This window comes from Ailuropoda melanoleuca, chromosome 14 (assembly GCF_002007445.2).
Source record: "Ailuropoda melanoleuca isolate Jingjing chromosome 14, ASM200744v2, whole genome shotgun sequence".
NCBI classification, from domain to species: domain Eukaryota; kingdom Metazoa; phylum Chordata; class Mammalia; order Carnivora; family Ursidae; genus Ailuropoda; species Ailuropoda melanoleuca.
This window is the reverse complement of record NC_048231.1, coordinates 88,111,927-88,137,367: the sequence shown is the minus strand read 5'-3', so window position 1 is coordinate 88,137,367 and position 25,441 is coordinate 88,111,927. Positions and strand designations below refer to the sequence as shown.

Sequence of the window (25,441 nt, the reverse complement as noted above, 5' to 3'; positions counted from 1 at the left end):
TGAATTCATTGTTGTGTTCATTTAAAATTGACAGGTAATGATTAATGGCCCTTCAGGATGGATCTAACGGTTGGTACTCCCATCCATAATGTTTAAGACTTACTGATAACTAGAAGTGTTTTGCTAAACTAAACATAGGTTTAGTGACTGTAAATGTTTGTTTCTTTATAATTTGGTCTCAGGACCTATTTGAGGATTGTTAGATCCAAAAATCTACTTTCAGAAGCACCAGGTTTAATATTAAAGAACTTAATTGCATATTATCTTAGCTTTTTTGGTGTGAGGCTTAAGGATGGCATGGGATGAATACACCGATTAAAATTTTAAGACTGGAGAGGCAATTGCAGCTTGAGGGTGAACATTTGTGAGTTTGAACATTTTGTGCTTCAGAATTTGCTTTTCCTTGTGCTCCTGTCTGCTATTGCCAAGGTTTTTCTCTAAATTTTTATTGAAATACAACATAATACACAATTATAAATGTATAGCTTAATTAACATTCATAAACTGAAAATACATGCCCATGTAATCAGCTTCTGGACAAATAGAGCATAACTAAACTAGCCTTTTGAAGTCTCTCTCATGGCCCCATCCTGTCTTTAGCTCTCAGAAAGGTAAACTTTGTCCTGATTTATAGTACCATTGATTTGTTTTGCCTATATTTGAACTGTGCATAGATGGAATCATATAATGTACTACTCTTCTCAGTATTATTTGTGAGGTTAATCCATGTTTTTGCATGATGTTTTACATCAGTCATTTTCATTGTTGTATAGTATTCCACAGCATGAGTGCAATTAATTTACTCATTCTGTGTTGATAGGAATTTGAGTAGTCTCCACTTTTGGTTATTAGAAATATTACTACTACCAGTATTTTTTCAAATGCCCTAAGGCAAACATGTAGACATTTCTGTGTTTACATACTTCAGACATGCTCATCAGGTAGGCATAGATCTTTGTGTAGCAGATACTGCCAGTTTCTTTTCTCTACCCCTAAAGTGGTTATATCCCTAAGTTTGCACAGTCGCGAACAGTTCAGTTGCTCCACATTCTTGAGCTTTGTTATATGTATTGTGAAATGAGTGTTCTTGGTTATTCTTTTTTGTTTTAGCTATTTTGGTGGGACTAGTTTTAATCTGCATTTCCCAGGCTTCCCTAGTGACTAATGACGTGAGGTAACTTTTCATATTTTTCGACTGTTAGGATAACATGTACCGGTTTAAGAGTTGACCCATTTTCCTTTTGGGTGTCGGTCTTGTTCCTGCTGATTTGTAGGAATTCTTTACATATTAGCAGTGTAAGCCTTTCGATGTGTTTACAGATTTTTTTTTTTACCACTTTTTGGGGTCTTTTCATTCTCTACGTGGTATCTTATTAAACAAAAGGACTTAATGTTTTCCAGTTTATCAAGTATATTCCAGTATATCAATTATTTCCTTTTTTCTTTGGTGTTTTTGTGTTTTAAGAAATCTTTGCTTACTCCAAAGTTTTGAAAGTAAACTTTGTATTTTTTCTTAAAATTGTTACTGTTTTACATTTCACATTTAGATCTGTAATCCATCTGGAATTGGTTTTGTGTATGGTGTGGGGTATAGGGGCCAAGATTCATTTATCTTCCCATGTGAGTATCCATGGTTTTGTGTGTGGTGTGGGGTATAGGGGCCAAGATTCATTTATCTTCCCATGTGAGTATCCAGTTGACATAGCACTGCTTATTGAAAAGACCATCGTTTCCCCACTGCTCTGCTGTGTCAAATGTTTGATAAATCAGGTTACTCTGTGTAGGATGGGTTTGTTTCTGGACCTGTTCTTTTACATTGGTCAGTTTGTTTATTCTTGTACCAATACTGTACACTCTTAATTTATAAAGCTTTGTGATTGATATTAATATTCAATAATGTAATTTTCTCAGCTTTGAACCTCAAAATGGCTTGGGTTATCTTTGGTATTTCCCTATAAATTTTAGAATTTAAACTTATTAACTTCTGCAAGAAAACCTACTGGGATTTTACATTGACTCTAAAGATCAAATTTGGGAGAATTGATGTCTTGATACTGTTGAGTTTTCCAATTTATAAGCATTTGTATATTCCTCCTTATATTACCATCTTTAATTTCTCTTAGTGAGAACAAAGCCAGAATACTTAACAGTATTAGACTTAAAAACTTAATATAAATCTGTAGTCATTAAGACAATGTGGTATTGATGCAAGTGCATCTAAATAATCTAGTGGAAAAGACTAGAAAGACTAAAGCTAGGATGATCATTTTCTTTAATTTCATATTTTAATTAACAAATTCTTTAGAGTATAAATTAATATTGTTTTTGGTGGGGTTTTTTGTTTTTCTCTTTGTGTTTACCAAGCATGTATTTTACTTTTCTCATAGGTGTGGACCATGTTTAAGGATTGCCCCAGCATTCAGTTCTATGAGTAATAAGTATCCACAGGCAGTTTTCTTGGAAGTTGATGTACATCAGTGTCAGGTAAGGGAAAGGAGACCTTTAAAAAAAAAATTACATTGGTTTGAAACTCAACATTGTTATCATCCTTCATTTGTTTCTCTTTATGCACATAGTACTTCTTTGAAGGTGGGGAAATGTTATATGGACATGAATTATTACAAATGTCTTTGTGGCTATATTAGTTAAGAAGGGTAGTCCAATATTAATTGCTTCTGGGCTTGTTAATATCTTTCTGATGTAAAACTAAAAAGCTGTTCAACTAAGTCAGTCACGTAGAAGTACTTTTTTTTTTTTTTAGCATTTTTTTATTTATCTTTTGCAAATGAAGAATAGTATCTTTTACTACTGAGGCATTGTTTGATTTGAAAGCCATGGCAGAGAATTCTTGGTTATAGTTTGATTTGAATTGATGAGATTGTGATCTTAGCTTCAAAGCTGCATACTGTCGATTGAACCACAGTGTTGTGGGGAGATCGCCCTTATGACTTAGTTGGAATGGCTCTGTGACACTTCTGTGTTTGCATATATGGAAATATGGAGGTTAATGGGAAAAATTTTTGGAGGTTCCTTCCAACACTAAAAATGCAGTCTGTAGTTCTGACTCAGGAATAGCTGTGTGGCTCCTCTTTTTGGTGAGGTTTTGTCTTTGATACATTTCTGAGTGCGAATAGAATTTTTAAATGTTACAGTAGTTCGTGGTGAGTAGGTTGGGGTTTGGTTTAAACCCTGTAATCTTGCTTAGTACTTCTGTCACATACTGCTGGACTCCCATCAGTGGCCCTTATTTTAGTATTCACTGTCTCTACTCTGGAAGTGCTCTGTTCTGGAGCTTTTCTTGTCCAGTATGGTAGCCAGGAGCAGCATGTGGTTATTGCACACTTGAAATGTGGCAAATCCAAATTGAGAAGTGCTGTGAGTGTAAAATGCACATAGGATTTTGAAGGCTTAATATGAAAAGAATGTAAAATATGTTATTAACTTTTCACACTGACCGTGTTGAAAATGCAAATATTGGATTCACTAAAATATATTATTAAAATTGATTTCAGTTGTTTCTCTGTACTTTTTTTATTGTGGATACTGGCAACTTAAAATTACATATATAGCCCACATTTATGTCTTGTATTACTTTTGGACAATACTGTTCTAAAACGTCAGTCATGTTTTTTGTATTTTGTTTTTTAATTTTTGACGTTTAGAGAAGACATCTCTATGTAAACTTCATGCTCTTTTTCTCTAAACAATGTAGTGGTACCTCTTCATAATATTTGAATATGCAAGATGACGTATTTGCTTTACTGTTTCCTTTACTATTTCCTGTATACTTACAAAAAGTTTAAGTCATGAGTCTGTGGTTAATTAGCTAATTTCCAGTCAGTACTTAGTCTTATAATATTGTGGAGTTGGAGCAGAATTTTAAAAGGTAGATGTTGCAGTGTATTTGATAGGAGGCCAGAAGTCATTTCTATGAGTAGAGTGAGGATGTTAACTTCATTTTCATGGAGAGATAGGCTACTGTTTTTCAGATCTGTACTTTTTCCTCGTACCAGTGGTTTGTGTTGACATATCAATACCCTTTTGGGTTTCTCCATTTAAGAAACAGCACGTACTTATGAAAGCACTAGCTGGTGGTATAAAGCATAATTTCTGTATTGGAAGCTAATTGTTCTACTGGTGGATGAAGTGTTTATCACTAAAACTGATAAAAACGCATGTCATTCTTCATTGGGAATTTAAAGGTAATGTAGTTGTGCCCTCAGTAATAGGCCAGCTTTTTCTTAAAGAACAATTGGGAATAAATTATTTTATGTGGTTTTTGTTCATGCTTGTGATATTTAACTCCTTTAGAGATGTAGAATGCATATTCAAAGTGGTTTAAGATAAATTTTAATTCATTAACAGCATCTAACTTGCCAATTCTAGGGAACAGCTGCCACCAACAATATATCAGCAACACCTACATTTCTGTTTTTTCGAAACAAAGTGAGAATTGATCAATATCAAGGAGCAGATGCTGTTGGATTAGAAGAAAAAATCAAGCAGCACTTAGAAAATGACCCTGGAAGCAATGAGGACACAGATATTCCAAAAGGCTATGTAGGTAGACTTAAAAGTGAAATCATGATATATCTTTTCTCATTATTTGGTTAAAATGAAATTGTTATATTTTGCTAGTTAAGAATACTTGCAAATAAGATTTTTAAAAGTAATTTTATTAGCTGACTACTGGGTTTTTGCTTCTGTTGTATTATAATCTTAAGCCCTCATCAAAAACAGTTTTTCCTAAATAATTCTTTTTGCCACTTGTTTTTTCTTTTAAACCTGCTTTCTGCAGTGTCTTAATAGCCAGTTTTAAACATTTAATCGTTTTTAATGTATATATATGTGTTCAGTTTTCATTTTATTGCATATAATATATATGCTTTATTTATATGTAATTTTAAAATTATGCATATATATTTTTTCCCCAGAAATGTGAAGAGATGTGCATTGGAAAAATTTTTCAGGTTTTGACAATTGTGTAAAATGACATGTAAATTTTAACGTGTGACCTTTATATGCTAGACTCCCTTTCTTGCCACTTCCTATAGTTTTCTCTCTCTCTTTTTTTAAATGTAACCCCTCTTTTATGGCACGTCTTTTTTTCCTACTAAAAAAATCTTATTTTGTTTTAGAGTCATGTGACTTTGGTATTGGATATGTTTTTCTGAGTTTTAAGAGTAAGTTATTATTCAGATAATAACTTGAAGACTTAGGAACTTATCTTTATCATTTGAGAGCTATTCAGGAAGGACCAAAATTCAGAAGTAGCACTTCATGGTAACTGATATTTATGCATATTGGTTAATCCTGCATACCAGAATATGTATTTGCATATATCTTTCCTAATTTTTCTTGTTACAAAGTTAATGGTAATTGCAGATCAAAAATGAACTTTAAAAAAAAATTGTTACCTCAAGTTAAAGCTAATGTATGAAAGAATGTGTATCAAGTGCAGTAAAGCAGATTGATGTCATGGGTTACACATCCTTTCTGTAAAGTCCCTTAAATTCATGCTGAATAAGGAAACTCTCTAGTCAGATAAACATGAGAGATTCTTTTTGTGTGTGGGGGGGTTGAGTGTTGTGTCTTCAAAAAGTGTCTTTAACGTGGCACTAGAATTAAGTTAGGGAAGCACAATTAATATCTATTTAAAACAACTTTTATGTAATAATTTGAAATTGTAATATCCAGTTAGAAAGTGTGAACATGTCATATAAGTCAGGGTTGTGACACCTTTTGGAAAATTTTGGAAATTATTTGACTTGTAAACTGTTGTGTTTACATCTCTGTGTTTTTTTTCCTTTATTTACTAAGGGTTTTTGCATGAAAACGTCTTATGAGTGCAACAGTCCTGTTGCTTAGCTAGAGGGATACTTCTTTACACATCAGCTAAGTGTGATTATCAGTGTTTTGGCCTCAGGTAGGAAATAAGCAGGAAAAAGTGAAGTTTTAAGAAATTTAAAAAATTTAGTTTTCATTCAAATGTTATGAGGACAGTGTGAAAGGATATTAAAAACATTTTCATTTTTTCCATCAGGTGTCAATCAAGACATTAAAAGTTTTGAACTATATGTCTACAAGGTTATTAAATATTTAAGATTGGTAATGTGTTTCTAAGAATGTCATCATTCTCAAAACACAAATAGAAAATGGGAGTAAGTCAGTGAATGAAAGCTGTATCTTAAGTTGATTTAAGTATTAGCATTGTAAAAATGTATTGACAATTTTAAAATAAAATTTTAGTTTTAAAGACTTCAGTTATATTTTAACGTTAAGAGGCTATACAGTTACAGATTTTATACATCCTAGTTTTGGAACTGCTAATTTGATTGAAGCCAGAGTAAGAGAGATATGCATATCTCTTTTAGAGGGGTTTGAAATATTGCAATAAATGTAGGTGTGATACTCAAAACGATGAGTCATAATAGTTCTTATTCAGAAGTAAGACAGTGTTTTTGTGAATATAATGATTTTTAGTTCTTAAAGCATTGATTGAAGCATTGGGAAAGTTTGAAACATTCTCTCTTCTCTCCCATATTTGCTGAGAGTACCTAGTATGGCTTTAAGTCGCAATGAGAGGACCATTGATAGCAAGTCTTCCTCTCCTCCAGAAGTTTGAGTTCTGGGCAGTCTGGAATTGAACTTGGATTTGCATTATGTTCTGAATCTTGAGGCTTATATGTATATTTTAGTATTCTGACCTCTGAACTGTAGATTTTGGTCTACAAATGTTGTCATCATTCATCAAAATGAAATGAAACCTTAAGTGACCCTAATTTGTGTAGTAAGATCTTTCTTAAAACCAAACTAGAAGCCTGGAAAGGTTTTTTTTTAATTTCCTGTGTGTCTTGTGCTTAGATTTTCCCCCTCTAAAAAAGAAAGGTGAAGTTTATTAAAACACAGTTGACAGAGTAGTAGTACACCAAACACATATGCCATTCACCTGTGTTCATCAGTTGTGAATATTTTACTATTTTTGCTTTCTTGATATGTATTTATCCACTTTTACCTTCTACAGAGTCATTTAGAAGTCAACTATAGACATCATGATGGTTCGTCTCTAAATATTTTATTAGCCTGTAGCTTCTAAGAGCAAGAACATTCATTTACATAACCGTGATACCATTATCACACCTAAGAAATTTAACAGTGGTACGATATCTCTAATACTAAAGCCTACATTCACATTTTCTTAATTATCTCCAGAATATTCTTTTTTTTTTAAATTTAAGATTTTATTATTTATTTGAGAGAAAACACGAGGGAGGCGCAGAGGGAGAGGGAGAGGCAGACTCTTGGCTAAGAGGGAGCCTGATGTGGGGCTCAGTCCTAGGACCTCGGAATCATGACCTGAGCCAAAGACACTTAACCGACTGAGCCACCCAGGCACCCCTTGAGAATATTCTTTTTTTTAATTTAATTTAATTTAATTTATTTATTTATTTATTTATTTATTTTTAAAGATTTTGTTTATTTATTCGACAGAGATAGAGACAGCCAGCGAGAGAGGGAACACAAGCAGGGAGATTGGGAGAGGAGGAAGCAGGCTCATAGTGGAGGAGCCTGATGTGGGGCTCGATCCCATAACGCTGGGATCACGCGCTGAGCCGAAGGCAGATGCTTAACCTCTGTGCCACCCAGGTGCCCCGAGAATATTCTTTATAGCTTTCCCCCCCCAATCTGGGATCAAGTCAAGGATCATCCATTACATTTAAGCTGTTTATCTTTAGTGTTCTGGAAACTTCTGTCTTTTTTTTTTTTTTTTCCATTCATGACTGCCTCTTTTTGGAAGTTTAAACTGGCACCAGTCTAATATAGTAGCCACTAGGTACATGTGGCAATTATGCATTTGTTACATGGCTAGTGCAACTGAGGAACTGAATTTTAAATTTTATCTACTTTTAATTAATTTAATTTTAAATTGCCACATATGGCTAATGGCTATCTTATTGTACAGCTCAGGTTGAGACCATCTGTCTTATAGACTGTCCCACAATCTGGATTTGTCTGATTGTTTTCTCATTCTTTCCTCATTATTGGCAAATTGATTACATAGGTAGTGATAACTTATTTACAATTGCATATTTCTAGAATATGTCATTTTGTAGTTAGGTCAGATATAATGCCAGTTTGTCCCCAGACAGTGTTGTATAACAAAGCACATTTATTTATTTATTTATTTATTTATTTATTTATTTATTTATTTATTTAAAAGATTTTATTTATTTATTCGACAGAGATAGAGACAGCCAGCGAGAGAGGGAACACAAGCAGGGGGAGTGGGAGAGGAAGAAGCAGGCTCATAGCATAGGAGCCTGACGTGGGGCTCGATCCCATAACGCCAGGATCACGCCCTGAGCCGAAGGCAGACGCTTAACCGCTGTGCCACCCAGGCGCCCCGACAAAGCACATTTAATGCAGCTGTTCGTGATATTTGTTTTGTGTGCCCCACAATAAATAAATATTAAAATAACTTTAAGTAAGCCACGTAATTAGTTTATTTTTCATCATTAAGATATTACAAGTATGACTGCAATGTTGTCTTCATGCCTGGGTCTTAATACTAGATATAATATTGAAGAGGCATTTTGGTAGGGTGGAAGACATAAGTGTTTAGAAGATTTTGTCAAAACTACCCTTTCAAGGCAAATGTTCTTAAAATTTAGAGTAATTCTATAATAGTAGAACTTTGCTTTATAGTGCCAGTACACCTCTCTATCCCCCAACCCCCCCTGCTGTTTTTAAATTGGCTACAGATATTACCCTGAGTAATATCTACTGCAGTATAACATTTAATATAATTCAAAATGACATTTTGGCTAGAAAGCATTAGGCCACTCCATGAATAATTAAGGGTCTGGTCTATTCTAATGGATTATTATCATATTGATGATAATGATTTGACATGTAATTCTTTGACATTAAAAAAGTTTTCTTTAGAATGATATACACTCTTTCAGAATGATATACACATGTATTAGTTCCTCTGTATAATCCCAGGACCCTGGGATCATGACCTGAGCTGAAGGCAGACGCTTAACCGAGTGAGACACCCAGGCACCCCTAGACTTACGTTTTACAAGAATAACTTTGTGATAGGTGAATATATAACTGATAATCTATAGTACTTGGTAAACTTTAAAATAGTCCTTATTTAGTAGATGAAATGGATACTTTTCTAGAAAAAGAGTTTATCAAAATCAACTCCCATTATAAGCAGAACTCCAGAATAGACCAATCACCATAAAGGAAATAGAGAAAATAGTTAGAGACTTCTACCATAAGGGTTAAGATGACTTCATAGGCAAGTTCTACCAAATCTTTGAAGATCAGATAGTCTAGTGTTACTCCAACTGCTTAACACCATATACAAAGATGGAAAACTTTGGAGGTTTTTTTTTTTTTGAAGTAAATATGACATTGATCCCAGAATCTGACAAAATTTGCACCAAAAAGAAAAGCTATCAACCAGTTCCAATTAGGAACAATTGTTGTAAAGCTCTTAAAATATTAGTTAACAAAATCCAGTGATGTAGAGGAGAAAGATTGTGATCTCCTAATGTGCAGAAAAGGCATTTAACAGAATTCAATACCGATTTATTCCTAAAATAAAATAAAAATAAAATCTTAATGGGGGAGCACCAGAGGCACTCTCACTAAAGTCAGAAACAACATAGGGGTGACCACTGTCACAAATCTGGCATTGTGTTGGACTATTAACACATACGTAGGAGACAGGAAAATGTTAAATGACAACCACAGGGAAGCAGTCAGCAAAATCTAGAATATTAGAAATCTATGGGTGCTAAATGACCATAAAGAAGATTTGAGAGACATTAACCAACTACAGTACGTTTTTTGGATTCTTATTTTAACAGTTCAACTGTAAAACATCTATGAGACAACTGAAGAAATTAGAACATGGGTATTTGCTAATAATAAAGTATTACTCATTCTTTTAGTTGTAATAATATTGTAGACTTTTTTTAAAGGTTTTATTTGTCAGAGAGAGAGAGAGTGCAGCACAAGCAGGGGGAGCGGCAGGCAGAGACAGAGGGAGAAGCAGGCTCCCCGCCGAGCAAGGAGCCCAATGTGGGGCTCCATCCCCGGACCCTGGGATCATGACCTGAGCTGAAGGCAGACCCTTAACCAACTGAACCACCCAGGCATCCCAGAGGATTTTTTTTTTAGAGTCCTTACCTCTTAGAAATGTTCATGAACACACTGAAATGTTTATGAATGAAATGAAGAAATGCCTAAGATTTATTTGAAAATGGGAGGGGTGGGGACTGCTTGCAGGGTAAAGATGAAGCAGGAGTAGCCATGAATTGATTATTGTAGCTGGGAGGTGAGGACGTGAGGTTCACTGTATTATTTATTTATATATCCTTGAAATTTTCCATAATAACGAATGTTTTAATCCTTATTTTTTATTCATCTTAAATGTAAACTCTTTGTGGATATGGGTTTAAAGAGTACATGACTATTAGAAGAGGGAGGTAGGCTTTCTTTGGATCTTATGGATATTTTAATTTGCATTATTTTTCACTGCAAAACATGGGTAATAAAAAATACAAGTCAGCATTTTATAATCTTTGTGTTAAAGACTTGGTTTTTGATACTTTATCAAGTGGGCTAAGGCTAGATTGGCTTTAATAGTGGTAGATCTCAGAGAATTTCAAATGATAGGATTATTGTGAAAGTTTTAGTAACTGTTTTAAAAGAGAACTGTTTTCTTTAAAATTGCCTGATCTGGAGAGAATCATGTATTTACATTCAGATTGTTACACCAAATCCAAATGCTTTGCCTAAAGTCTTGATTTAATTTTTTTCAGATGGATTTAATGCCTTTTATTAACAAAGCTGGCTGTGAATGTCTTAATGAAAGTGATGAGCATGGATTTGACAACTGTTTACGAAAAGATATGACCTTCTTGGAATCTGATTGTGATGAACAGGTAATTGATACTTAAGTTAAAGCTTCTAGGGATCATCAATATTTATGCCCGCTCTGAATTCGTTATCATGTTTCTGTCTCATGGTTTTATGTTTCTCCTTCCCAGATGACCACTTCCTTTCCTTTTTGTAAGTTTCAGTTTCTTTGGTGGTGCAGACCCACCTCCTTTCTCTGTTCTACGCAAACTGCCAGGTGCATTATACAGAATTTCAGAATTTTGGATTGGCTCCCCTACTGAGTTGAGCCTTCACCGCTCTTAAGTTCTTATATTCATTCTTGACTTCCATACTTTTTACTCACCCAGCTGAGTTTGTACCTGAGAAATAGAGACTAATTAGATGGGCAGTCCTGTGTGTGTGTTCCTCACTCCCAGATGTAAACCTGTCTTGTACTTCCCTATACTTCCCTACGTTGTTGTCATAGAGGAAGTACCGTAGTACTATCTTGATCAAGCCATCATTATCTTCATCTTGACTCTTAACTTTCCTTAATTTACTTTCTAATCCACTGTCTCTGCTTTGTCCCCATTCTAGTTCATCTTCCACATATTCACAAAAGTTATTCTTCTAAAACATAAGTCTGGGGGTGCCTGGGTGTCTCACTTGGTTAAGCATCTGCCTTCAGCTCAGGTCATGATCCCAGGGTCCTGGGATCCAGCCCCGCATCAGGCTCCCTCCGCGCTGGGGAGTCTGCTGCTCCTTTCCCTCTGCCCCTCCCCTCCACTTGTGTGAGCTTGCTCTCTCTCCCAAATAAATAAAATCTTTAAAAAAAGAACACAAATCTGATCATGCTTGTTTTTTTTAAAGGAGTTAAATGGTTATTCTTCACAGACTTCAGGAAGAGGGTATCATATTCTTGCTGACTTGATCTGTTTCTAGCTTTCCATTCTCTTCACCTGTGGTTCAAGTTTCAGTAAACATGTCATGCTTGTTATTTTTTGACACAAGTATAAAAAGTAATTATATAACCAAAGGAAATAGTCTGGGTATTTTCTTAGACAAACAGACCACAGTGATCCTGAAATCATAAATCCAAATTCCATCTTTGCTCCAACCATAGCTACTTTATCGAACTAACAGCTTTAAGAATATTGTCCACAGTTGTGTTCCTTGTAAATGGTGCCCTGAATATAATGTGATGATGCATATCCGCGGAACTGACCACAGCCTCCCTGAAATCTTCCTGCCAGGGAAATCTACCTTCTAGGGGAGAAGCATAGATATGTACATCAGAAACGATTTCAGCTGGAAAGAAGATTGAGCAAATGACTCACGGTTTCTGAGAGAGAGGCATCCTGACAGTATTTCATATCCTGGTCCCTGATGTGGCCTTCTAAATTCAGTTAAGTCAAAATTTTAGGATGGAGGTTTGGAGGTTACTGTAGAGCTATTAAAAGTCTTATTCTCCTGAGTTTTGGACCAAATAGAGTGCATTTGAGGGGTAGTTTCTTCACATAAACTGTGCATTGTCTCCAAATTGTCAAATGATGTGGGTAGATGTTTGACAAACCATTCTATAAAATGTTAAGCTTATATGCTAAAATACATAGTTTGAATTTTAATTTGGATTTTGTTTGACTTTTTGGAAGGCAAATTGCTTATCAGTTTACAGGTCACAAGACATTAGGTTCATATGCATCCCCCCACCTTTTTTTTAGTAGGCTCTATGGCCAATGATGGATTCAAGCTCACAGTCTCTAGATAAAGTGTCGCATGCTCTACTGACTAAGCCATCCGGGTGCCCCCCTTATGCCTATTTTTAATTTAATTTATTCCACTAAATTTTGTCATTCCCTTACATGAATAATAGATGATTGTATTTCTCAACTGTTGGTCTAATCAAGTTACTTTCCACTTACTGATTTTTTTATACTACGTTGGTTTTTTTGAATTAAATATTGTCTGCCTTTGAATTAATAATTTTAAGTCTGCATAGCTGTTTTGTGTATTCAAGGTGTTCAAGAGCCCTTTTAGAATGAAACTTTTTTATTTTCTTCACAGCTGCTTATTACTGTGGCATTTAATCAACCTGTTAAGCTTTATTCAATGAAATTTCAAGGGCCAGATAATGGTGAGTAATGGACAACGTTTCTTTAACTTTCTGCTCTGTGGATCTGTTAGTACATATATAAAACTTTTTGTTAAATATAGAGGTAGATATTCCTTGTTTTGGAAGAGGGAAATTGTTTCTGGAACAAAGCAAGGAGATAAATGAATGTGCAAATAATGTGATATTATTAGGAACTAAAAGGAACAGAAAAGGAAAATGTTATCTTATATCTGAAAGTTTAATCTCTTAACCTAAAAACAAAGAAACTCTTTCTCTCAACTATTACTCTAAAACTCCAGGTCTGAAGTAGCCATTTTTCAGGATCAGAACCCGGAGAGATATATTTCACTCTCCTCCTGTTATAGATGATAAATAAGGTTCTAGATCTTCCTACTTGTGCACTATTAGTAGTTACCTCTTCTTTATATATATTATGATGCTGTAAACAGGATTGTACAGACTTGGTATTTCTCTTTCTATTAAATAAGAATTTTCCCTACTCAACTCCCTCCTTTTTTTCCTGTCCCTATTGATTTTTTTTTTCCTAGTTGTGTGTTGGCAGGTAGTGGGAACTAGGATTTTTCTTGTTTTCTTTATGATTTATTGGGAGAAACGGCAAGCGGCCTATTTATCAGTTAACATTCCCTTCTCATTTGTTATTAGATTTTTATGTATTAATATGTTTCATTAATAAAATTGTATCTTTATTCTGAAAATACAAAATATTTTTAAGGATTCCTTATAATTAAGGATTCCTTAATTGGACACCAAGTACGGGTTTTGGATTATGCCCTGAAGTTAAAGGGACTAAGGCATTCTCTAAATGTGATCTAACCACTTAGCACATCTTAATCCCTACGATGAAATTTGGCAATTTGTATAATTTTTTTTAAAGATTTTATTTATTTATTTAAGAGACAGCCAGAGAGCACAAGCTGGAAGAGGGGGCAGAGGGAGAGGGAGAAGCAGGCTCCCCGCTGAGTAGAGAGCCTCATGCAGGGCTTAATCCCAGGACCCTGGGGTCATAACCTGAGCCAAAGGCAGATGCTTAACTGACTGAGCCACCCAGGCATCCCGGCATTTTGTATAATTAATCCCTTTTAACTAAATGTTGTCACTGGTAATGTTTTTCTCCTAAATAACAAATGTACCAGTTGTTGGCAGCTGCAAGACCCAGCTCACATGTTAACCTACATACGTTGTCAGACTGTATTGCCACCTTCCCTGTACCTCCTTACTAGTAGTATTACATTTATCATAGTATGGCTTTATAGTTGAGCGCAAGAGGTCTGTATATGTGTATGTGTTTGCATATGTACATATGTGTTTCAGTCTAGTATTCCTAGAACTTAGTATACTGCAAGCAGGCATTAAAAAAAATGTCCATTAAAAAATGGCTATGAAAATAATTTCTTAAAGTTCCTAAAGATTTAGGTAGGTATGTGCATATATTTGGCTGTGTGACTGGTTGGATAGTGTGAATGTAATAGTGAAGGGAGGAAAGTATTGCAAGTTTGGTTTAATACCTAATTTTATTCTACCATTTTATAGGTCAGGGTCCTAAATATGTGAAAATTTTTATCAATCTACCCCGATCCATGGATTTTGAAGAAGCAGAAAGAAGTGAACCAACTCAAGCTCTGGAACTAACAGAGGATGATATTAAAGAAGATGGCATTGTCCCACTTCGTTACGTTAAGTTTCAGAATGTTAACAGTGTAACTGTAAGTAGTATTTCAGCTATATTTAATGAGTTTGTGCATAACAGTTCATGCTGTTACCTTCAGTATCCTAGGTGATTCTAAATGATCCTTTAAAGTAGATTTTTATCCACCTGATTTAGAATGAGTAAAAATGTATAATGAGCTAATTAAATTTTCTTCCTTTTATGTGCACTGAAGAGAAAGGACAGGTTGATTTTTTAAAATTTGTGAATTTGTCAGTTTACTTTATACATATTTGGCAGCTTCTGTTTAAAGTTTATTCTAGAATAATACTTATAGGTAAACTGAAGATATTTGCACATTGTCCTTCATACCTCGTGATGAGTGATGTTACAATTGTAAAATCCAATTTACTTTTCTGGAATGTAGGGTTTTTAATAGTATCGTGGTCATGATCTCAGTAAAAATGACTTTTTAAAAAGATATTTTTTTTACATTATCTTAATTTACATTAAGAAGTCAGCTGCTTGTTAGCAGATATTAATTGCTTTTGTGAATTTTAATAAACCCAGCATATGCTTTCCAAACCACCCCTTCCTCCTATCCACCCCTCCCAACCCAGTCCTTCAGAGGAGAGAGTAGTAGGAGGGTTAAAATAGAACAGTGGAATACCTAGAAAAAAAAAAGTGGGAATGAGCACAGAGTCACTGAGAACAAGTCATGCCAACTAATGTGATTTCCTTGTTATTTATTGATTAAAGATTTTATTTATTTTATTAGAGAGAGCGTGCAGGTGAGCGTGAGCAAGAGAGCGCAAGCAGAGGGAGTGGCAGAGGGAGAGGGATAAGCAGGCTCCCCGCTGAGCAGGGAGCTCCATTCAGGGCTGGATCCCAGAACCTTAGGATCATGATCTGAGCCCAAGGTAGTCGCTCAACCTATTGAGCCACACAGGCACCCCGTGATTTCCTTGTTTTAATGAAATGATTCTGGTTTTTGTAAATTAGAGAATGCTATTATGTATTCCTTTCAGGTTTTTCACTGGAGTTTCACAGGATATACTTAGTAATAAGATGAAGGATTATAATTGAGATTTCAGTATTTGAAATATTCTATCCAAATGAAATGTATGAAAATGGTTATATTAAAGTAGAATACTAGTTACCAGATATTTTCCTGACTTATATTTGTACCATATCCTCAATTAATGCCAGTTGCTTTATTTAGTGATTGAAGCAAGGTATTTATTGGAAAAAGCCCTTTCAACCCAAACGTCTTGACATAATCTCCTCTGTCATTGAGAATCACTACGTAGTTATTTTGTGATGGGCTCAAGTCTGTATGTGCTATGTCCTATCTCAATCAAGCTTTTAGTCAGTGACTTAAGTCACAGAAAGCATGCCTATCAGTTTTTTGGTGATAAAATTGAAATCAAAATGACAGTTTTGATCATCAAGTCTAAGCAAAGTAAGTAGTGAATTTTAAAAGCTGTGAATATAAACTTGTGCTAATTTTCAGAGAGCATTACAAATAAATGGAGAGCTAGTTTAATAGTCTACCTATTAATAGGCTTGGAAGGGGTTTTTTTGTTTTTGTTTTTTTTTTAAGATGTTATTTATTTGTCAGAGGGAGGGGGAGAGAAAGAGCACAGGCAGGGGGAGCAGCAGGCTAAGGGAGAAGCAGGCTCCCTGCTGAGCAAGGAGCCCGATGTGGGACTTGATCCCAGGACCCTGGGATCATGACCTGAGCTGAAGGCAGACGCCTAACTGAATGAGCCACCTAGGTGTCCCCAGACTTGGAAGTTTTAATTGATAAGCTCAGTTTGAGATGAATCTGTGCTTACCTATAAAAACAGCAAAAATCGATTAATGCCATCAGAGAAGGAAAGAAATATGTTGTCTAAATCAAGAGAGGCAATATTCTTAAGTAGACAGCATCTAGAGTATTGTGTTTTGTTTTGTTTTTTTTTTTTTTAAAAAAAAAGCATATAAAAATCCAAAATATTGAAAAAGAATCTGTGAGTAAAGCTGCTGTCTACTAACATGCTGAGGGGAATTTTTACATAGAAAGTATAAAGAGTCAAGCTTTAAAAAAATGCAGGCTATAGTATAGTATAGTTTTAGGAGCTGATTTCCAATACTGTTTTTTTCTTTTAATATTTTAGGAAATTGAATGAATGAATGAGTATCAGAAAGAAATAACTACGGAGACCTTCCTCAGTCAAAAACCAATTTTAATAAAATTTCAGCAGTGGCTTGCCCACTGTAATAATTTCATACTCTTTGAACATTCTCTGTAAAGTATTTAGTTGTGACCCCTCTGCACCCTCACACTGAATTATCCGGAACTTGTGTATGTGGGTGTCTTGCAGTGCCATCCTGGAGAGGGTGAGGATAACAGGGTAAACAGTGGAGTTAATAGTCTTATAGGAGCACTAGTCTAAAAGTAGTTTGGGTTAATCCTTAGAAAGAATGGAAGGTATTTTTAGTAATTTTTATTAAAAATCTAACAAAATCAATTGAGTTAAACTTAAGTAAGCATGTTTATGAAAAAAGGATACAATTACTAATGTAAAAATTCTTTTTTCTTTTTGGCCGGGGGTGTAGATATTTGTTCAGTCCAATCAAGGTGAAGAAGAAACAACAAGAATTTCGTATTTTACTTTTATTGGTACTCCAGTCCAGGCAACAAATATGAATGACTTCAAACGAGTAAGTTTATTTTAAATGGTGCTTAGGGGAAGTAAAAATATAATTTTAAAGAAATTTCATAAAGATCAAAATCATACCACATCATGAAGCTTTAGGTTAAACTAGGACAGTGGGTTCTCCTAATCACATTTTTAGATAATCCAACTAAAAGATAATTTCTAATAAAAATAAATCCTGATACAGTGTGTATTAATAAATGGTTTCCAAATATGTTTCCAAATAATGGTATCCAAATAATGGTATCCATTAATAATGATATCCAAATGGTATCCAAATAAGTGAGCATAGCATAAAATGTACAGAATTGTTGAATCACTATGTTGTACACCTAAAACTAATATAACATTGTATGTCAACCATACTTCAGTTAAAAAAAAAATCCTTACCTGTAATGAAGTAAAAGTTAAATAAAAGGAAAGTAATTTAAACTAACTAAATAATTATTTGGTTATAGAAAGTGGTTAGGAATAATGTCAAAATAGGAGTAAGTTAAAATCATTAGTGAATTTACTGGGTGTTATACACAACTAATGAATCATCGAACTTTACATCAAAAACCAGGGATGTACTGTATGGTGACTAACATAATATAATAAAAAAATATTATTATAAAAAAATTTGCTGATATTAAGATTTTGATTATTGTTTCTGAAGAAAACATTTAAAATCACTTGAATAATTTTAATCAAAAAGAATGGAGTACACTACAGATGAGATTACTACACTGAGATGCCTTTAAACCATTTCTGTGTGCTTAAACACCACTTTACACAAGCAAAGAAATTATCAGTGAGCAGGCAGATTACATATGTATGTATATGTACGTGTTTGTTTTGTTTTGTGGACACAGTCCTAAGGTTTGCAGAGGATTTATGAGATAAATGAGACCCCTAGGAATGAGAACATTTTGTCCATTCATGGAACAACTGTTACTTGGTCACAATTTCTTAGGGAGACAAAGTATTAAAACCACAGATCATGGAAGTACTACTAGGAGCTTTCTCAGTACAGAACCCAGTTGCTGTACACAGAATAAATGTGCACCAGCACGGGAAAGGTAGGTGTGGCCATGTTTCTGTGGCTGCCTTTGACAGTCTAGAACTGGAAGTGATTATAAAGAGGTGATTATATGGGAGGAAGTTTCCCTAGGGCTGCCAGTGCCTGGAGGAAGAGGCACGGAGCTGAACAGTTCAGACCCCTGTTTGGTGGGGAAGTGAAGCCATGGAACATCCTGAAAACTCTTATTCTTTTTTGTGGTATCTACAGATCTCATTTTATTTCAATTACAGAAAAAATTTGTAAAATTGCATAACAGTGGATAAGCTAAAATTGTACGCTGGCTTTTAAAAAACTGATAACCTTGACCATAGATATTTTAACTGGTCATTTTTCAACTACTATATCTTCCTGTCTCATAACTAACTTTTGGGAACTGTAGGGCAATTATGTACTTAGATCTGTCATGTCAAATGTTTGCCATATGTATAATGACAGATCAGAAGGTCAGAAGAAGCAGAGATTAAACATCTACATTTTTATGATATGAGATACGCTTTACTGGGAAAATGTGTGAGCACCAAAGACATTTTGGCTGCCTGCTTTGTTATGTTGTTTGTTTGAATTAAATGTCATTGGATTTGGCTTTAACTGCCTTGCATAGTTTTTTAGCTTAATTCCATCATAAGATCTACAAGCTGTATACCATTAATTCAACTCAAGTTCCCTGCTTCTCACCTCTGCTCATGCTGTTTGATTTCCATTTTTTTCTTTAAGTAACCACTGCTCCATCTTGACCATCTTCTTACCAGCCTGCCATTCATTCAGTTTTTCTAATGTGTGTTAATAATCATCCATCTAAGAATCTGTCTCCACCTCTTTGGTTTTAACATCCTCCTCTCCTATGCCTTCTGGCCTAGCTCCTCTTTCTCTCTCTTGGCTTACCAAACTACTTTTTCTGGACTGGTTTTAGGATAGCAAAGATGTTAGACCTTTCTTGCTTGGGAATATTTGTGTTTGTTTTGTAATTTGGCTATATATTCATTTAACTAAATACTTTTTTAATCTTAACATTATGTAGAGCAATCGTTCTCAAACTTTTTGGTCTCAGAACCCTTTTACACTATTAAATATTATTGAGGACCAAAAAGAGCTTTTGTTAATGTAGGCTATATTTATCTAATATTTACCCTTTAAGAAGTTGAAACTGAAAAATTTTAAAATTATTTATAAATAATAAACTCACTATATGTTAACACAAATATTTTTAAGTTAAATTACGTATTTTCCAAAATAAAAACCAATTAGCAAGATGAGCATTGTTTTACGCTTTACAAATTGTTTTACTGTCTAGCTTAATAGAACCGTTCGTTCTCATGCCTGTTTCTACATTCAATCAGGTTTGCTATCACAGGTCATGTAGCCTCTGGAAAACTCCACCTGTGAGACAGATTAAGAAGGCAAATAACGATTTAGCATTATTATGAACATAGTTTTGAATGTTCCCTGAAAGGGTCTCAGGGACCCCCAGCCTAGACCACACTGAGAACTGCTTTGAGAATAATTTAATACTGTCATGGACTCCTTTCTTTGTGTTAATCCCTTGCTTTTAATGTTTGATAAATTTTAATTGGTTGAATGATTTTCTTATGTATGTTAATATTACATTGCATTTCCTTTTAATAGTTTCTTTTTTTTTTTTTTAATTTTATTTATTTATTTGACAGAGATAGAGACAGCCAGCGAGAGAGGGCACAAGCAGGGGGAGTGGGAGAGGAAGAAGCAGGCTTATAGCAGAAGAGCCTGATGTGGGGCTCGATCCCATAATGCCGGGATCACGCCCTGAGCCGAAGGCAGACGCTTAACCGCTGTGCCACCCAGGCGCCCCCCTTTTAATAGTTTCTGAACGAGACTTGTGCCATTCATTGAATTGTTCCTCAAAAGCAAGCTAATATTTCAAGTGTTTTTTGCGTTCTGCTAAGTTAACATCGGTGTAGGAAAATTGCAATAAAAAATTATTTATCGTTTAACTGAAATTGGCCAGTTTAGATTTTGTATAGGTGGTCACTTATTAAAAATTATAAATGAGGTTGGTTTCTAGAAAAGGAAGGAATAAATACATGGTATGGTACTTGTTATCCCTGTAGTACTGTGCTAGGTGTAATCATAATACCTGTGTATAGCAAGTTTATCTTAAAGGATAGCATACAAACATTTGGAAGGTTGATCAAAATTAATCAAAGCTTAGTTAAGTCTCTTCCTCTAAAGAGTATTCTCATACTGTCTTAGCTCAGTGATACCTCCTTCTTCCCAAGAATGGCTGGGAGAGGACAAGAATGTTTTGTGGAGGAGGGAGGGTCTTGAACTAAACTTTGGGAGTAGAAATGGAAAACAGTGGAGGAAAAGATAGCAGGGGATACTCCAGGTAGAATGAAAAATAGGAACTTGGGCATGCAAATGGGAAGGTGCAGGACTTTCTTTAGACAGTCTGAATTTCAAAGGAATTACACATAGTCAGTAAAATTTAAAATTTCAAAATAGATTTGGCATGTATTTTATCAGCACAAAGGAACATTTGATTCCTCTTTGTGTAATGAAGAAAGCTATAAAAAATGGTTTAAAGAATGATAAAATAGAATTGTTTTGCATTTTCAGTTCACATTTTTATATTGTGTGAGTTGTTTCTAGATAATTTTAGTTTTCAGAGTGTCATTGATCTTCTCCTTATGTCACTAAGATGACAGAAGCTAAGGTAATGCTAATGAATCTTGGATGTGGATAGAAATCTTAGACCTCCTTGCATGCTATTACAACTTTAAAGGTTATACTTTTAAGATTTGGTACACTAGAACACAGTTCCCACTTGTCTGTTTTTGGCTATTACAGGCATTGTGCGCAGGTTATAATATACACTTAGGCTATTTGTTGTCGTAAATGGATTCTTTGTGTTGCAGCATGAAAAGCTTGCCATCTTAATCGGAAGTAGATATTTTCTTTGCTAAAATATGCTCTGTACATGTATTGCTTTATTTTAATATGAAAGTAATAACACATAAGTGTACAAAAATGAGCAGAATTGAAGGGGCTTCTGCTTCTTAGGAAGTGAGGTGCATGTGAAAAGCAGAGCAGATTTTCTATCACTGTAATAAAGATTTTTCTAAACTGGCCATTCACCGTATCAGCTATTTTTGTAACATTTCTGTCTGTTTATTTTTCAGCTTTTTTAATGCAACTCAAATGAACTAAAAACAGAAGATTTTTTAAAATGAAGTAATATAAAGATTGACCTTATCTCACTCTACTCCCCTCCTTGCTTCTCTGCTCATCTAGCATCTGTCTGCTCTCACCCTTCCCATGTTCTCGCCATTGTTGGTGCAAGATTTCTCCAGCTTCTATCATCTGGATCAGCCTTGTAACCTAGATTTCTTCAACCGTCTCTTTCTTCAGATCTTATTCTAGCCATGTGTCTCAGCTGGCCTTTTGTTTTGGTTTGCTTTTTATTTTGGGCTTTCAACTAGGTGCTTTGATTTCATTTTCATACCATGTTGCTCCCCTTTTATTTTTTTTTACCTTCTTATATTTCATTTTTGTACTACATTTTGAGAAATAATATTGCAATAAAATGTTGTTGTAAATGCTTTCAGGCGTAGCTAGTTGTTGGATGTTTTAATCCAATCAAAAGTTTAGACTTTATTTTTGGGGAACTATAGAAACATTTTAGAAATCAAATATGAACAGTTTCATCAAGTTCTTTTATACTAGAACTAGTATAATACATTGATTAGGCTGTAGTTAAGAGACATGGATTTTCTTTTCTCAATGGAACTGCAGCCCCAGAGTCTTTTTGCTGATTAATTATGGGCACATCCTCTGCTTTGTCTCTCCAAGTGAGCTCAAGGCTTTCAAAGACGGACTGAATGTTAGGCTGGTTTAAACTCTTAACATAGAAGATCAGTGGACTCTTTACTGAATAGATATTTTTGACACCTAATTTTGATGTACCTAGACTGTTGTTTGAGGTGTAATATAAGCACTTAAAAATGAATAAAATATCTTCTTTATGTTTGGGATGAGAAAATCCATATTGGAATGCTGAATTTCTTCTTTTTTACAGAGAATACACATTGGCAAGTTGAGAGTTATCAGCCTGTGAAACAGTATGCAGATTTGTCTTCTGTATCACATCTGCTAAAATTTTAACTTTTAATATTAGTTGTTTTTGTTTCCTTTTGCTTAATCTAATAGCTCTGTGTTTTGCGTGTTCCCAAGTGATAATAATGATCAATAATGCTTCCAGTGTTTATCTGCTTAAATTCACTTGTGATACAAATATTGCCACCTTCCCTTCTTTCTTAAGAAGGTCCCCCCTTGGCTTTTAAGTGCTGAATTTTTTACTCTTATCCACATACTTTCATGAGACTATCTCTTTAATATCTTTCTGACTTTTTGGGCTTTCTAACATATGGTTTTTATAGATGGAAGAGGAGATCTTTTAGAGTAATAAAACTGGTTTTCCTCAAGGTTGGGAAAACGGCACATCTGACATATGATTGGGAATTAAGTGGAAGGGTTTTTATAATCTTCTCTCATGAATGGCACTAATCCAGCCACGTTCTGTTTTAGACCAGACATGTACTGAAGACCTTTATGAATTTTACTTGATTCAGACTACCATTTGGAACAGAATCAGTTAAAATATGAAAGTTACATTTATAAATATACATAGAAATCTTTTTTTAAGGTTTTATTTATTTGACGGAGAGAGTGCCTGTGTTCACGCACAGGCAAGGGGAGCATCAGGCAGAGGGAGAGGGAGAAGCAGGCTCCCCACTGAGTAGGGAGCCCAATGCGGGACTTGATCCCAGAACCCTGGGATCATGACCTGAGCTGAAGGCAGATGCTCAACTGAGCCACCCAGGAGCCCCATAGAAATCTTTTTGTATACAAATATATCTTCAATAGCTTGCAAGTAGATTTCTTTAGAGGCATTTCTGCTGTGAGAATATTTTATCTAATGATAAACTTCAGGTTTTAAGTAAATTATTTGCTTAAATCATAATTGTAGAACCTTTCTACAGAGGATTTGTTTTCTAGCACTGTTAGTAGAAGCCAAGTTTACTCTTACATTTTTATGCTGCCACATTTATAGCAACTAGGACATTTTTAAAGCCGTCTGATGGAGATTTTTCTAATCATTGACAGAAACAAGATTTATTCTAACGTACCTTTGTAGCAACCAGGGTTTTTTAAAAATAGAAATGAGGCAAAATTAGTCACTTTTAATCTCTTTTCATTGCATATTTACATATTGAGAGAAAAGTCTAGAAACCTGTCATCTTGGGCATTTAGACATAAGTTTGGCATACTCTTTTAATTCTAGAGTATTTTGTGATCGACATTTGATTTCTAATTGCCTAAAAATAGTTTGCCAAATATATTTCACTCATATAGCATCATCCTTTTTATTAACTTCTCTAAACTGTCAACCTTGTTTTGAAAAATTGCATTACTTTTCCTTTAAACAGTGTGGGAAACCAAAAATAGCCTGCATGTGTTTTATTTTTAATTCCTTGAGTCTGGGAGGAAAGGGAAGGTCACAGTTTTGCTTCAACAGTGAAAATACATTGCATGCCAAAAAAAAAAAAAATGCAGGGATAAAAATTAATACGAGGTTTTAAAGATGATTACCAATTAGTAGTAATATTTTGAAAATAACACATATTTCTAAATCAATAAGATGTACATGTAAAGTTATTTTTGTTTTCTAGGTAGTTGGCAAAAAAGGAGAAAGCCACTAAGGTACAAAAGACACTGGAAGACCATATTGCAATCAGATCTACAGCTCCTGGATAATTGCTTGATTCTCGTCAGAGACTGTCAATATTCCATTCATTGCCATTACCAATAAATCATTGCTTTTGTTCAGATGGTATCACTAGTGTTTTTATTGTAATCTTGATACATGCAATTGTAAATAAAAGTCACTACTTTTGCCAAGCTTAATTTTTGTCATTCTAAATAAGTATTTTCTCTTTTCATTTATCTGAAAATTGGCCCACTTCTGATTTTTGAAGAGATTTATATGTCTGGTAGCATATTGATTGGAAGCCAGTTTTTCTCTTTAGGGGAGCAAGACTGTTTTAGGGAATTCAGGAGTGCGTGTGTGCTCGTGTATACACACGGAGCAAGTGATTTTGATAAATGGACTTGGAATGAGTACTAACTCATGTTTATTAAACATTTGGGTATCTGAGCTATAGAAATTACTCAAATTATAACCTACCAGAAATAAACAAGTTTAATGAGATTTAACTGTTCTCACTTAAAACTGTTAATGGGACCACAGATTTTAATCCCTTCTGGATGACCTTTAAAAATTTGAATCAGCCGTTTTCTTTACTGTTGAAATCTGACCATGGGGGAAGAGACACTGCTGTGAATTCATGCAGCAATAGGACTTAATATTTTTAATCAACTATTTATTATCTTAGCTACCAAAAGATGCAGTGTTAATATACAGAGAACATGATTTAAGGTTAAAAATGAATTGGCCAAATTACATGTTTGAAAGATGTTTCACAAAAGGCTAGCAAAACAAAACATCTGTTCCTTACTACTATTTTTAATCTTAAAACTAATCTAGAAAGTATTGGTAAATTTAAGTTTATAATTTCTCTATTTTTAAAATTAATATTTAATTTCTCTGAATATTAAAAATTCAGTGTTTGAAAAGAGTATATAGACTATTAATTTTGATTCAGTTAATACCTTTGAGGGCATTTTTGTCTAGGAATATGGTTGAGATAGCATTTTTGCCTTTGGGAGACCAATGTATTTATACACGTTTATGGAAAAAATTATGCAGAATTTTTTGTGTTAAAATAGTCACTTTCTCAAACACCCAGTGTCATTACATAGTGTTTAGTTCTTCTCTATGTAAGCACATTAACTGGTCTGTGCTGATGTCTATATACTTACGTATTTCATAGTTACTTTTCTTGGGTCAAATGGAGGGGGAAGGGCAAGAAATAAAAATTCATAACATTCCTTAATATAGACCA

The 25,441-nt window shown here is 34.4% G+C and overlaps 1 protein-coding gene across 2 annotated transcripts in view; it reads left to right on the top strand.

Moving 5' to 3' along the window:
• TXNL1 (thioredoxin like 1) overlaps positions 1-24,383 on the top strand; it is a 32,706-nt gene extending 8,323 nt beyond the window's left edge. The window contains exons 2-8 of one of the 2 annotated variants that reach the window (XM_002920257.4): positions 2,388-2,484; positions 4,387-4,560; positions 10,842-10,964; positions 12,964-13,033; positions 14,564-14,736; positions 17,280-17,384; positions 24,149-24,383. In XM_002920257.4, coding sequence (XP_002920303.1) covers positions 2,388-2,484; positions 4,387-4,560; positions 10,842-10,964; positions 12,964-13,033; positions 14,564-14,736; positions 17,280-17,384; positions 24,149-24,178 — 772 coding nt within the window. In that variant the 3' untranslated portion in view covers positions 24,179-24,383. Of the gene's footprint in view, positions 1-2,387; positions 2,485-4,386; positions 4,561-10,841; positions 10,965-12,963; positions 13,034-14,563; positions 14,737-17,279; positions 17,385-22,494; positions 22,549-24,148 lie in introns of those variants that run through there. The other variant, XM_034642536.1, reaches the window with a different exon arrangement.
• Positions 24,384-25,441: the final 1,058 nt, after the last annotated feature.